The sequence below is a fragment of the Rhagoletis pomonella genome, unplaced genomic scaffold (assembly GCF_013731165.1).
Source record: "Rhagoletis pomonella isolate Grant_MI unplaced genomic scaffold, Rhpom_1.0 Rhpom_scaffold_00001, whole genome shotgun sequence".
In the NCBI taxonomy this organism is placed as follows: Eukaryota; Metazoa; Arthropoda; class Insecta; order Diptera; family Tephritidae; genus Rhagoletis; species Rhagoletis pomonella.
The window spans coordinates 63,637,179-63,652,909 of record NW_023458555.1 but is presented as its reverse complement, the minus strand read 5'-3'; the positions used below and the strand labels follow the sequence as shown (position 1 = coordinate 63,652,909).

Below are 15,731 nucleotides of genomic sequence, written 5' to 3'. Positions count from 1 at the left end.
ATTTTCTTTATAAAATGTTTGTTATAAATGTCTTAATTTTAAGTGTGAAGTTTTATCGCCAACTTAGAAAATAAGAAATTGTTTCACTGTTAAGACTCTTAAGATGCGTTTGTGTTTGGATATAGTGCCAACAAGCAGAATAAATATTACATGTAGATATTGTCTTCCCAGATAGCGCATATTCAATTCTGATTAAATTAAAAAACATAATTTTTGCCCATTCCCAAAGGTTTAAGGTAATGGAAAAATTGATATTTTCAAGCACTATGTACACATATGTATTTTTTAAGCAAACGTTTTTGCTGAGAAGTTATTCAAATTCCAAAAACCGAATGCCAACTTGAATTAAAGGAACCAACACTGAAGTGAGTCAAAATGAAAATAAAAGAGCACAAATTTTTATGTAAAGCAAAACTCGCTGGGAATTCTACGAGACATCTTGCGGCCATATGACCGGTCATCTAGCATCATATTTTACATCAGAATTGAAGGGATTTCTGAAAAATCTGACCAGTTCATTTGTATAACTGTGATTTTGCATCCCTTGTCAACATATGGCCTCGGTTGATGTTAACTGAAGGTCGTTGTTTTACTGTCTTAAAATTGAAGGCAAATTTTTACAGCGTTTTTTATGTGTATTGGTTTCTATTTGAGCGTATTGAGAATCGGTCAGTCTGAAAAGGCCTTGTAGGGAAGATAATAGGTTTGTTCGTCGAAAATCCAGTTAGAATTATCACTCAAAATATCAGATAGTAATAGTAATAAATAGTTTTTTTTTCCGAGTACCTTTCAAATCATTGGAATTAACTAAATTAATTAAGTAAACAAGTATTAACTTACATTTTTCATTTTAAAATCGCTCCAGTTTGTAAATTTTTAAATTTAACGAACTTGTTTATTCAAATTATCGTCGACAAAAAATCCAACCATGTGCCACAGTCGTATCTTTTTTCTAAGTACAAATTCTCGCTGGCAAAATTTTTTCCGGCTCGCATTTGTAACTTCTCTCCAAGAAATAGTCCTTTTACTCGTGATTTATTTAAATAAAACATGTGAAATTTAGTTGAAACATTTTAGCCGTTTTTATTTGCCAATTTAGCCGGTTCATCCAAAAACTTCTGGCAATACTGTTTATGAGAAAAGAAACCTACCAAAATTTTAAGCGTCCTACCATCCTACCAACTAGAAAAAAACCTAAAAATTTTGGTAGGAAAAGCTCAAAACGGCAACCTTGCTCCATACCATGTTCGAGTACTCTTCCATGGAGACTTCCGGAGATATGCAGTAATAAAATTTCGGTTTTTATGGGAAGTGCCACGCTCCATTCGCCAATAGCTCTATGACTCTGCGATTGATTTTATATATTACCATACCAAATTCCAGTACTCTATCATGAACACTTCCAGAGATATGTAGTGTAAAAATTCGATTTGTATGGGAGGTGCCACGGCCCTTTCTTTTTTCTTCATGACTATGCGATTGATTTTATATGTCTTGTACCTGCCAAGTTCCAGTACTCTCCAGGAACACCATACCATGTTCGAGTACTCTTCCGTGGACACTTCCGGAGATATGCAGATGAAAATTTCGGTTTTTATGGGAAGTGCCACGCCCCATTCGCCAATAGCTCTATGACTCTGCGATTGATTTTATATATTTCCATACCAAATTCCAGTACTCTATCATGAACACTTCCAGAGATATGCAGTGTGAAAAATTCGGTTTGTATGGGAGGTGCCACGCTCCCTTCAATTAGCGGTATGAAACATGCTTTATAAACTATTATCATATCTACAATATATACACAAAAACTGTCATTCAAATTGGTCAAGCCGTTTCGGAGGAGTTCAACCACAGACACCGTGACGCGATATTTTTATATTCATATTACATTTTTCATAAAAAAATACTAAAAATTCTAAAAGAAAAAAGTAGAGAAAATTTTTGTAGGATCGGGACACCCTAAACGCCTTATTCCAGTACTCTATCGTGAACACTGTCAGAGGAATACAGTCTGAAAAATTCGGTTTGTATGGGATGTGCCACGCCCATTTTTCTAATAGCCCAAATTTTTCTTCATGCCCATGTGATTGATTTCATATATCTCTATACCAAGTTCCAGTACTCTACCATGAACACTTCCAGAGATACACCTACAGTATGAAAAGATCGGTCTGTATGGGAGGTGTCACGCCCCCTTTTCCAATAACCGCAATTTTTCTCATATATCTCCATACCATGTATTTTAAACTATAGATAAATATGTATGCGTTTCAGAGAATCTGATTATTTCAGTTTTTTCTTGCGGGTTAGAGAAGGGCGAGTACTCTCGCCAGACTCAAAAATAAAAATTAGTGCCACAAGAGATTATTTTGCGAGATTTAGCCGATTGGATATTTAAACCTCAGTCTGTTGTAATTAATCGAAACCACTTGAAGGATCGATCAATTTCATGTCCACAAAATAAGCACTGTACGAAAGTTAATAAAGAAATGGTTAATATGTTGTCCGGAGAAGAAAATGTTTACTATGGCGTAAATATCTACTGTCGTTTCTGAATATCCACAGGAGCAAATAAAAGTAGGGGGTTCAAAATTATTGTAGCGTTCGCAATAACAATAAGTAAGTCTCGAGGTCAGAGCCTAGCAAGAGGATTGCTTTACGCATGGCGTATTGAGTAGAGTACGATCTTGCCCAAATACGAAGTTAAAGTTACCTACCAAAAGCAATGCATGTGGTTTTTAGAATAAAGAAATATTCAGATTTTTAGACCACGGAGCACCCCCGACTATTATTATTATTTTTGCGACGATATAGACACTAGAAGCATAAAAAGACGGCAGCGTTGATCCGGATCAACTCGGGAATTTACTGCGGTTGATCCGGATTAAAACCAAGTTAATCCGGATCAACGCTGCGGTATGTTTAAGCTTTACCTCTCTGTTGAAATTCGTGCACTAGCTAGCCACGTTCTCAAAAGTTCCTGACAAATATATCTGTACCAAATATTGCATGCATTATGTCATTAATAACACCGTGCGACAGTCAATTTTACACACGAAAAAATCAATATATTCACAAAACTGGGGACCAAATATAGTAAAATTGCGTTTTTTAGTTTTTCTCTCTGACGTCAGGATTTTTTTAAAAGGACTTTGAAATTTCTAGAATATGATTGAATAAAAAAATTATTCCAAAGATGCGGTGCATTGTAGAATAACAGTATGGGTATAAATTAAAAGGAAAATTTCTGTAGAATAGAAAAAAAATCGAATTATTGTGCACCAGGACGAATAAGAATTGAAAAGTTCCTTTTAAAACTTCATCCTTGAATATCCTTGGAAATTTCCAATATTTATTTTTCAAAAAAATATATGTCAAGGACTAATATGTTAACTACCACATCCTCGAATTTCGTCCTTCTAACTTTATTAGTTTTAGATACAAAAAATTACACTTCTCTTTATAAAATATTGATAGTTACAATATACCAAATAAATGAAGATACTGTAATCATTATTATGGAACCATGTATGCGCTCTAAAAGAACAAACTGGCCGTATGATGTACCTACGGTTTAAATACTTAAATTGTTTTGTATACAAGTGCGTAGCCAGCGTTTCACCTAGGGGGCAGGAGTTTATATAGAGGGAAAAAATGTTTTTAATTATATTTTTTTTGTGTATATACATAAAACGAAATTTTTGGGTTTAAGAAAGTATACGTTTTCTGGTAGCCTTTACAACGATACCAATTTTTTACAAATCGGTTAGTAATTTTTTTGTTTAAATATTTTTCTTTATAAAAAAAAGTATTTTTTGGTTTCAAGTATTTTTTCTCAAATTTTTATACACGAAGTATACAAGTATGCACACCAGAAGAAAGGAGGTTCAATCGCCTTTACAACGATGCCAATTTCTTAAAAATCGGTTAGTAATTTCTTTGTTAAATTGTTTTTTTTTTTATAAAAAAGAGTATTTTTTCCGTTTAAGTGGTTTTTCTTAAATTTTTATTTACGAAGTATACAAATACGCATATCAGAAGAAAGAAGATTTGATTGCGTTAGAAACGATATCAGTTTCTTAAAAATCGGTTAGTAAGTATGGTTTAAAATATTTTTTTTATAAAAAAAAGGTATTTTTTCCTTTTAAATTTTTTCTGAAATTTTTACATACAAAGTATACAAATATGCATATCAGAAGAGAAGAAGGAGGTCTAATCACGTTTACAACAGTACCAACTTTTTAAAAATCAGTTCAAAATTGTTTGAAATATAAGGTTTTTAATTTTTCGAAGACCCGACCTTGGACCCCTTATAGCACCTGTAATATAAGTTTGCAAAAAAAGTTATAAACCATTTATATAAGAGCAAAAGGCGGTTTACGACTGTGGTTTTAGTTTTTTAGTTATTTACATATAATGATAAAAAATATTTTTTTTACCAAAGATCCTATTTCGAACTTCGAAGATATATAAATATATATGGAGATATAGGCCCTCCATTTCGAAGGCTAACTTCGAAAAACGAAGAAATTACTTTTTTACCTATGACACAATCTCTTAAAAAAAAATTGATTTGGTAAAACTAATACTTTAGATGGACGAAATTCGAGGATGTGGTAGTTAACATATTAGTCCTTAACATATATTTTTTTTGAAAAAATAAATATTGGAAATTTCCAAGGATATTCAAGGATAAAGTTTTAAAAGGAAATTTTCAGCATTTATTCGTCGTGGTGCAACAAAAAATTAATTTTTTTTTTAATTCTACAGAATTTTTCCTTTTAACTGGTAGCCATATTGTTAGTCTACAATGCACCAAATCTTTTAAATAATTTTTTATTCAATCATATCCTAGAAATTTCAAGTTCTTTAAAAAAAATCCTGATGTCAGAGAGAAAAATTAAAAACGCAGTTATACTATATTTGGCTCCTATATATTTATTTTTTTGTGCGTTTTACAAATTTTTTGTTTTTGTCGCACGGTGTAATCAAGCTAAATAACAATGGCCCTAAAATAGTAAACGCCCGTTAATAGTATTTTTGGTTCAGATACTTCAGCACTAACTTTAACTTTCTACGTTCGGTCACATAGGCAGCTCTTCATTAACCGCACGCAAAGTCATTAAACCCAAATAATTTTTGAGTTTGAAGTACTAGTTCATGGCTGACTCGAAAACTTTGGAGAAATCCAAAAGGCATAATAGTGTTAAGTATTTTTTTCGAGCGATGTCTTTTCATAAAGGTTATAAAACTTCACATATAAAAGGTTATAAACGTCACATATTTTTCATACAGTGAATAATAATAATAATAATAGATTGGCGCTTACACATATGTTAGTGTTTGGCCGAGCTTCTCTTCCGATTTATGGCGTGCGCCTTGATATTGTCACACGCCGACTCCGAACGGCGATTGTCTTTTTATGAGAAGCTGTTTTTCATGGCAGAAATACACTCGGAGGATTGCCATTGCCTGCCTTGGATTTAAGTTTTTTTAGGTTTTTTGCGATTTGCAAGCTTATTTTGCATTTTTCATAAAAATGGTTAAATACAAATCTGTAGAGAATTTAATTTCACACATTTGTCATATAGCATTTTTTATTGTAAATAATTTGCAAAAACTTTTAAATTTTACATTGTTACGGTTTTCGCCATTTTTCGACAATTTCTGTTGAAAATACATAGCATATTGAAATTCCAAAGTTGTAGAGAATTTGAGTCTCTACAACTTTTATACCTACATTTTTTTTACAACGCTTAGATCACGGCCGGGAGCGTGCCAAACATAGCGATGTAAGGGAAGCGGCGTAAACTTCATTTCCCTATCACGTCAACCGGTACAGTCCGATGTAGGGTTGCCAGATTCTGAAACGGGGAAAGGAGTACATTTCTATTTTCGATAGAAAAAAGCAGTACAAAACATAAAAAGGGAGTACATTTTTTTTTTAATTTTTTGTGCAATTTATTGTTACAAATTAGTATTAATTAGGTACAAACAAATTAAGATATCATAGAAAACTTCTTCAAAGCAACAATAAATGTTAAAAATAAATAACTAAATTCTACAAAAGAATTCCAGACTCTTCCTGAATGTGTGGCCACTTTTTTAATTTAAGCATTATAATTGATTTAATATTTTTCTGATTTTTATAGCCGAGCCCGCTGCACCCACCTGGCTACGACCATGCTTACACCTTTTCACTATCACACTTAACTTTGCTTACTAGGTAGTGTTTGCCACGGCATGAATGGCAAAATATAGAGCGTAAAATAATAACTTTCGCAAAGGTTTTTTGAAAAATAAAAGGGTTAATTATACATTTTGCGAAACAAGCATTTTTTGTTAACTTTGTAACTATTTTTATATTTACTTTAATTTTATTAATTAGTTTTAAAATTTTCATCCTGATTTGCATCTGCAAGCTTTGGAAGATAAGTGCATGTTTTTTTCAGTTGTATTTTTTCTTTGACTTTGTATTTATAAAAAAAAAACTGTATAGGGTTGGTCGAATGAATGGCCTCCTAGTTACCAGTTCCGAGTCTTTTCGATTGCTGAGTATGGGGCCTTATGTTGGGCAAAAGACGGAGTATAAAGGAGGGGAAATTAGCTTATGGTTACAGAAGATATGTATTAAAGTAAAGTCTGAAAGTGTTTACCGCTGGTAAACTCAAATGAAGGTTAAATTTAAAAACGAATCAATAAAATTTAAGTAAAATTTGTGGATAATTAATAATAAACTAGTTTTTCCGCAAAATCTATAAAGACCACTTTTACCTGTGCAACAGTTATTTATTTACACCCTGTACATGATAAAATATTAGTAGCTGGAAAAAGGAGTACAAAAGATGTACAAAATTGAGAAGGGAGTACATTTCCAGAAATTTTTTTTTGGGTGTACAAGTGAGTACATTGCAATAAAAAGGAGTACGTTTACTCCCAAAAGCAGTACGTCTGGCAACCCTAGTCCGATGGCCAAAATTTTATAGGACGGATTACAACGATTAAGGTCTTAAAATGATCATATAGACGCCCTACATTAAAAACAGTGTGAGCTTTTCAAAAATTCAACATGGCGTCTCAAATATAGCGTGTAAACTTACCGTAAATTAGATTTTGCTTCACATTTTTTGTGCCACCGGAGAACCCAACACTAAAAAAGAAAAAGTAACAGTAGCTTCTTATGTTTTTGAGGTTGCTGATTGCGAACATAGAGCATGATTTTAAAAATTCATAATGGCGAACCCAATATGGCGGCCAAAAAATTTGAGTCGATCCTATTTGTTTGTAAAGTTTTCCTCTGGGGTTCTTGGGGCTGCTTATTACGAATCTGAGGTCAGGTTGGAAAAATTCAAAATGACGGACCCAATAAGGCGAACAAAAATGTAAATCGATTAGATTCGCTTAAAACTTTCGAGTGTTCTTAAGGTCTCTGATTACGAATCTGAAATCAGATTTGAAAAATTAAAATGACGGATCAGTTTAAAAACACCGGTAATCTTCTGTGGGTGTGTATATCACTGATGTCTTCCTAAGCGGCTGGACCCATGTTTTTGAGTGGATTTCTGGAGGGTTTATACTCACAACTGGGTCCGATAGTTAGCACTACAGTTGAGTTTTGGGTTTTGATGTTTATTTTCATCTTTTCTCATAATAATAATAATAGATTGGCGCTTACACATATGTTAGTGTTTGGCCGAGCTTCTCCTCCGATTTGTGGCGTGCGCCTTGATGTTGTCACACAAAGCGGACGGACCTACAGTTTTACGCCGACTCCGAACGGCGATTGTATTTTTATGAGAAGCTGTTTTTCATGGCAGAAATACACTCGGGGGTTTGCCATTGCCTGCCGAGGGACGACCGCTGTTAAGAAAAAACCTTTTTTCTATATTTTTGCGATGTTGCTTTGACCAGGGTTTGAACCCAGGCATTGTGGAGTGGAAGCGCGCACTGCTTACCACTACACCACAGCGGCCGACATACTCTCATACCGTATATCAAAACACATAACTCCAAAATTTAAACTAACTAGGGCTGGGAGTTCTATCCAAATTTTTATACCCGAGCGCACTTGTGCACAAGGGTATATTAACTTTGTTCACATAACGGTTGTTTGGAACAGCCAAAACGAATCGAGATAGATATAGACAAATGTATACAGAAATGATCTGTCTGTCCGTCCGTCTGTCCGTCTGTATTGATTATTGTATCGTAATTGAGATATCTCAACGAAATTTGGTATGTAGGTTTGAATTTATCCAAGGTAGGTTGGTATAGAAAATAGGCGAAATCGGACTGTAACCCATATAACGGTAATTTTCAGAAATACGAAAACTGCGATGTTTTAGTCACTACTGAAAATTATTCACTCAAAATTGATATTTACAATAAATTTTAGACGAAAAATAAGAATATTATAAATTTTTGGAAAATGTGCGTAGCCACGCCCACTTGTGCTTACATGTGTATATCTTGGTAACCGCTGCACCAATTTCTTCCAAACTTGGCACAGTTGTTGGCCTTACAGCACATCAAATGGCCGAAAATTTTCAAAATGGGACGATAACCACGACCACATACAAAATCTTCAATAAATCAGTAAATATTAAAGCTAATTTATTAAAAATTGATGCTTCAACAATTCTTTACCAGAGGAAATACTTTTATGATACAATTTTTGAAAATGGGCGTGGCACCGCCCACTTATGATCACATATATGTATCTCAGTAAGCGTTTTACCAATTTGTACCAAACCCGGTATGGTTATTGTGCTTGCCACGTAAAAGCAAAGCGTTGAAAATAATTGAAATCGGACTAAGATTATGGCCGCTTTTCATATAACGGTAAATTTCAGAAATGCTTGAAACTTCAATATTTCGAAATTTAAGGACGCTAATTTACTCAAAAGTGATACACCCCGGCTTACCATGTAGCGGCAGCTTTCGGAAATGTGAAAATCATATATTTAATACTCGCGCCGGGTATTTAATGTTCGGCTCCGTCCGAACTTAGACTTTCTTACTTGTTTGTATATCCGAATACGCGAATTGTTTCAGACGTACAACTAACCCACCACCCTGATTTAATTTCGAAACAAAATCATTAGTTAATGAAGAATTTAACATTTAAACCTTCTTAAAATAATTCTCATAATTGTTTTTTGTATCATAGTAAGCGCTGATTTCAAATTATGAAGTATTTGACCCATCAATGAACATATGTGCGAGTATTTTAAATCGTATAGGCGTTTTGATACTTAAATTTCATAGTGTCTTTATATAAATGCGTTCTTATTTAGTGTATGTCCTTCGGGTGTCTTATATCAATAATTAAAATAAACTATTTGGTAACCATTTTGGTCACGTTTTTCGGGATTTTTTTTTATCAATTTGTGTTCAAAATAAACTCCAGCTCTGCCTGGCTCGAGGTGAAAGTGTTTGGAATGGAGAAGTGCTTTATATGTGAAAAATCTTTAGATAGTGGTAAAATTTCAATTGTTCAGGAGAAGGGCGTTACAAAACTGTTGTCCGTGAGTATCGAAAGAGGTGATAATGATCACGAAAGAAAGCTCAAAGATTTGGATTCAGTCCGCATTGTACGCTAATTTGCGAGAAATGTGGCGTCACTTCCTGCACCAATACTCCGAGCACCCAGGTAGATGACGACGACAATGACGAGGACCTTGTGAACGATAGCACAGAACTTGACGAGGAGACAGATGCTGAGCTACAAAGCTGGGAGTCTAAAGACAATGAAGATGACTTAAATCTTCCAACTTATCCTACAAAACGAACAAGATTCTGATGAAAATTAACCTTACTTCACCTGCTTTCATTAAAAAAAACGTTGCCCGTGGATTAGGCCTACTGGGAAACCATGTTAAAAAAACGCGCCGAAAAACTCTACCTCAGCGGTGGTGTGGAAATGAGTTTTACGGCGCATCCCGCACATCGCTATGTTTATCGCGTTCCCGGCCGTAATCTAAGCGTCGTACAAAAAAAATGTATGTACAAAAGTTGTGGAGAATGAAATTCTCTACAACTTTGGAATTTCAATATGCATTTTCATTATGTATTTTCAATAGAAATTGTCAAAAAATGGCGAAAACCGTGACAATGTAAGTTTTTGCAAATTATTTACAATAAAACATGCTATTTTTAAAAAACCTTCTATATAACAAATGTGGGAAATTAAATTCTCTACATATTTGCATGTAACCATTTTTTAGGAAAAATGCAAAATAAGCTTGCAAATAGCAAAAACCCAAAAAAAAACTTAAATCTAAGATGGCGGAGTGTTGCCAAACGAAATTTAGGGACTAGACTGTGGATCCATAATTTACGTGTCAAATAGAAGTAAACTGCATCAAAAAATCGCTGTTACAAATATTTTTTAATTTTCCTACCAAATCTATCTAATTGTACTGGGCTAATCGCTATGTTTGGCACGTTCCCGACCGTGATCTAAGCGTCATAAAAAAAATTTAGGTATAAAAGTTGTGAAGACTCAAATTCGCTACAACTTTGTAATATCAATATGCTATGTATTTTCAACAGAAATTGTCGAAAAATGGCGAAAACCATAACAAAGTAAAATTTTTTCTCAGGTTTTGCTAATTATTTACAATAAAAAAAGCTATTTTCAAAAAACCTTCTATATGACAAATGTGGAAAATTAAATTCTCTACAGATTTGAATTTAACCATTTTTTAACAAAAATGCAAAATAAGTTTGCAAATCGCAAAAAAAAACCAAAAAACTTTAATTCAAGATGGCGGAATGAAATTTAGGGGCAAGACTATGGATCCGTGATCTAGGTATCAAATAGAAGTAAACTGCATCAAAAAATCGCTGTTACAATTTTTTTTTGAGATAAAGTCTAATTTTACTGGGCTATGAAAGAATATCTCGGAATTGGTGATTACATGTATATATTGTTGTAATAGTGCATTTAAAAAATGCACCATTTATTACAACGAATAATGACTTCATTTAGAAGCAATGGAACACAAGATAGAAGAAACTGTCAAACCCGTAAACTTATGTTAAAAATTTAACTTTTTGAAAAGAAATCTGGTTTAATTTTGTTAAATTGTAAACATATATGATGTATAAAAAATGCAAAATTAGGACTATATTAAAACACGGGGCAAAAGAAAATTGCAGTACATTTAAAATGTGTGTTTTTTTTTTTTAGTTTGGTACCTTATTAACGTTACCAATGACGGAGCCACCTCTGTTCTCTACATAGTGATTTAGAATATGAATGTCATTCGGTCTGGTTTCGTTTCCATTATTTCGTAATACCGCCATAATGACGCTTGCAGTAAGGTTTAGTACATCTGCGCTCGTATATATTATATTCTTTACCATGCTTACAATTTAAATACTTAATAGAACTCCTTTTAAGTGCATACTTACCAACCTAGCATTGGTGGGCAGGTGATAGCCAATGCCAACACCCAGACAATCAAAATCATACAGAATGCCAAACGCTTTGAGCGCCTTTTGCGTGAGTATGTCAAAGGTTGCGTAACTGCCAAGTACCTGCAGCAAAGGACACCAAATTAAAAATCTCAAAAATTAGGTTCCAAAATGCCTTGATATAAAAGGGTTTTCACTTTGTATGAGCACTCATTTATAATGTAAACTCCACGGTTTTGGCAAATGTTGCTAATTACAATTTTACAATTTACTGTTTTTATTCTTAATACTTTTGAAATCGCTCAAGCATAGCACCGCTGCATTTAGTTTCCCTTACCTATCAACACTAATAGCACAGAGGCTCAATATAGACGCCGTGCATAGCAACACATCCAGTGATATCCAAATGTCACATAATACCCAACCAAGGCGCCAGGAACCTGAAAGAAATGAAAGGAAGGGTTAAAACGATTATTATTATTCAGCCCGGTCAAGTTATACATTCAAGGTCACATTAATTCGCATAAAGTCGAAAGTTGACACGATTGTTGCAAATACCATTATAAATTAAGTAGCAAAAATCTCCATCCATCTCACATCTGCAAAAATATTTATTCATGGTCAAAAGTCACATAAATTTATTTTTTGTATTTTTCAGAAAAATGGTATGGTTTGTGAGATATAGCGATTTAAAAAATTGTGTTCTCCATAATATGCAATTTCAACCCCTCTTTTATACAAATACTAGCAGACTCGGCGACCTTCGTTCCGCCCAAAATTGATTTTTTTATTGAAACTTTTTGGTCCAACATTTTCACCAACAATTCACGTTTCCCATTTTCATTCATCTGCTAAGATTATGGTTTGATGGTCATTTTCCGCTTTAAATAACCTATCGAAAGTATTATGTCCGTGCAGAAGTTCTTGAAATTCTTCAATTGTCCAGCATTTCACAGCACGGTTAATCGCAGAACGAAATAAATTTGAAGGATTTTTTTCTTTTCACTCCCTGGCAGCAACGATGATCCGGTTCTATAGGGAATCTGCCCTAGACACTTTATAGCAGCGGTCGGCATATTAACACATTTAAACGATTCAACAAGTGAGAATGTGTGCGTTAAATGTACTCCCACCAAAAAATTTGCGTCTTATATAAGCCTTATTTAATATGATCGTAAGTCTTAACATTTAATGCATGAAACTTGTAAGGAATAGAAATTGTATGGCACAACCCTTATTTTACACCTGATTTCGCAGTATTGATGTCATTGGGAATAAGGTCATGATTCATGTAGCAATCGTACAAAAACAACATTTACCGTTGGTATGAACTCCTTGTGTCAATAGCAGCTTCTTTATCTATTCATATTTGTATGTATATGTATACCCAGCATACCAGGATTTCAGAGCATTCTGAAAGGTTTCACAATTTTTTTAAGAATTTTCTTTAAGAAATCGTACAGAAATTTCTTTACTGGTTCTTGTCAACCGCTTCATATGTTTTTCTTTAAAGATTCCTAAACGAATCGTAACAAATTTTCGAAATCTTAAATATTTCGGGGGAGTTTGTTTGCAGGGTATATTAATCAATCCGGTATTAACGTACATAATTCGATCTTAAGTTTTCCTGTAAATTCGCTATAAATTATGCTGGCGGACTTCAAAATTGTAATTCGCATAATGGATGTAGTATTGGTGACAGCTAAAATTCAAAAGTGTATGAAAAAAGATGTCGAATATCGACAACTGGGCGAAGTAAATGTGCTTTAAAATGTTGAGTTTGAATCAACATCATAGCGTGCGATTAGTGCATTATGTCATGTCATATCATGTATGTGTATGTGCTGTCACCGCTGTGTTAGCCTTGCATACATACATATACTTTCTTAATTACATATGAAAAAGCATCCAAGACGTGCAAAACGCCATCCGTGCAGTGAAAACTGCTTAATTTTAATACGGGCGTATTTGAATTGAATATTTCCATTATACGTAGTGTATGTGTAATGGAAAAATTCATTTACCAGGGTTGAGTTGTGCAGGGGTAAATCTCAAATCACCATCGATAAATCAACCGCCAAAACCATCGCGCGCCTTTTACTGTAATAAATTCAAATAAAAAAAATTATTTTCTCTTAAATTGCTTTCGAGAAACTTACTTTTAAGGTATTTCGTCTGAAATGAGTCTATGTATATTAGATTTCTGTAGAACAATTATACGCATCCATTTTGAAATTGCCATCAACTATACAATAAAGTTTCTTGGACAGATTTACTATAGAACCGGATCATTTTTGCCGCCAGGGAGTGAAGTTATTTCGTTGTGAGATTAACCGTTCTATGAAATGTTACACAATTAGAGAATTTCAAGAACTTCAACACGGACATAACGCTTTCGTTAGGTTATTTAAGTCGGAAAACGACCACCAAACCACAATCTTAGCCGATGAGCGTACGATGGAAATCGTAAACGTGAATTTTTGGTGAAAATGTTGGACCAAAAGGTTTCAATAAAAAAATTATTTTGTGCGGGACGAAGTTCGCCGGGTCTGCTAGTATTATTATATTTCATTTAAACTAATTAAGATGAATTTTTAAAAAGGTGGCTACCCTTGTGAAAGACTTCAATATTATTCAAAACTTTAAAACTAACAATATTTTGGTTCACAGCCATATTTTAATTCTTCAGATGGCTTGCGTATAATTAATTTAAATTTTATTTTTCAAACAGGTGGCAAGCCTTTTCAAAATATATTAAACTACAGCATCCATTTTTTAAATATAATTTTCAAATAAATAACTCCCTTAATTGAAGTTGAATTAGATTTTTTAAAAGGTTGTAGCCCTCATCCATGAGTAGAGAATGATTTTATATATCTCCATACCAAGTTCCAGTAATCTACCAAAAATATTTCCTGAGAAATGCAGTTTGAAAAATTCCGTTTGTATGGGAGGTGCCACACCCTCTTGCCTAATCGAGATTAATTGCATCCTATATTTTAAGTTGGGGTAAATAACAGCAGAGTACGAAATTTCATGATGATCGGTTGAATAGCTAAAGCGTGAAAGCGTAGCAAACAAACAAACCCACTTTCGGATTTATAATATATAAGGTAAGCTTCATTCTTTTTATCCCTTCACCTGATTTTCCAGAAACCACGCCCTAAGCCCAGGGAGCTTCCTATAACTGTTGCCGATTTCTGTGAAGATGATATGTCCACTGCTAGCCGCGTTGTTAAAGAAGTGTCGAATGCCATTGCACGACTTTCCCCAGAATTTATTAAAATGCCGAAAACCCGAAACGAAATTGAAAATTCTAACCGGGCATTCCACAGAATTGCCAAATTCCCGAAAGTAGTGGGATGTATCGATGGTACCCATGTTAGAGTACAATCGCCTAGTGTGGAAAATGCCGAAATATTCCGAAATCGGAAGGGGTATTTTTCCCTTAACGTACAAGCGATGTTGTAATGCTAATTTAGAAATTATGGATCTGGTGTGCAGGTGGCCTGGCTCTGCTCATAATAGCAACATTTTTAACAACAGCCGTATTAAGCATCGTTTCGAAGAGAATAATTTTAAAGACTGCTTTATATTAGGCGATAGTGGTTATGCTGTCAGCAAATATATGACGACCTCACTTTTACATCCTAACACTGCTGCAGAACGGTTATACCATGAGTCGCAAATCCGAACTAGAAACTGCATCGGTTTTCAATACTATCTGTTGAATTAAGTGTTTCTGTAGAAACGACTATGTCAATTATTGTTGCCTGCGGTGTTCTACATAATATTGGCCAGAACAAGGCTATTTTTATTCATACAAAACCTAATTTTGGAGGTATTTTCAAATTGGTCCAGCTCGCTTAAATCTTAATATTTTTCCCAAATATTTTGGTGGACGTCTTAAAATATAATAGATTTTATAATCCGGGCTTAAAAACCGCAACTTTTTTTGGTGATGCAGTCTAATGTACATACATGAATAGATTAGACTCAAACAAGAAAAGGTAAAGTTGAGTATGGAGGAGAAGAAAGGGATAAATACAGAAATTAAAATAAAAGTAAAGAAACCTAAATATAAAGACAAAGACGAAGGAAATTTTAAATACCTAACCTAATGACAATGGTGGGGGTGAATATGTAAATGAAGAAAAGAATGGACATATTTAGATCAGGATAAAGGAAAAGATAAAGATGAAGACCAAGACGAGGAAGACGATGAAGATGAAGATGAAGATGAAGATGAAGATGAAGATAAAGATGAAGATGAAGATGAAGATGAAGATGAAGATGAAGATGAAGAT

At 33.9% G+C, this 15,731-nt stretch overlaps 1 protein-coding gene across 1 annotated transcript in view; it reads right to left on the bottom strand.

The window, feature by feature from the left end:
* LOC118755962 (tyramine/octopamine receptor-like) overlaps window positions 1–15,731 on the bottom strand; it is a 159,788-nt gene that overhangs the window by 76,220 nt on the left and 67,837 nt on the right. Inside the window, exons 2-3 of the mRNA XM_036490777.1 lie at window positions 11,762–11,864; window positions 11,422–11,547 (exon numbers count right to left, since the gene is read on the bottom strand). Coding sequence (XP_036346670.1) covers window positions 11,422–11,547; window positions 11,762–11,864 — 229 coding nt within the window. The remainder of the gene's footprint in view (window positions 1–11,421; window positions 11,548–11,761; window positions 11,865–15,731) is intronic.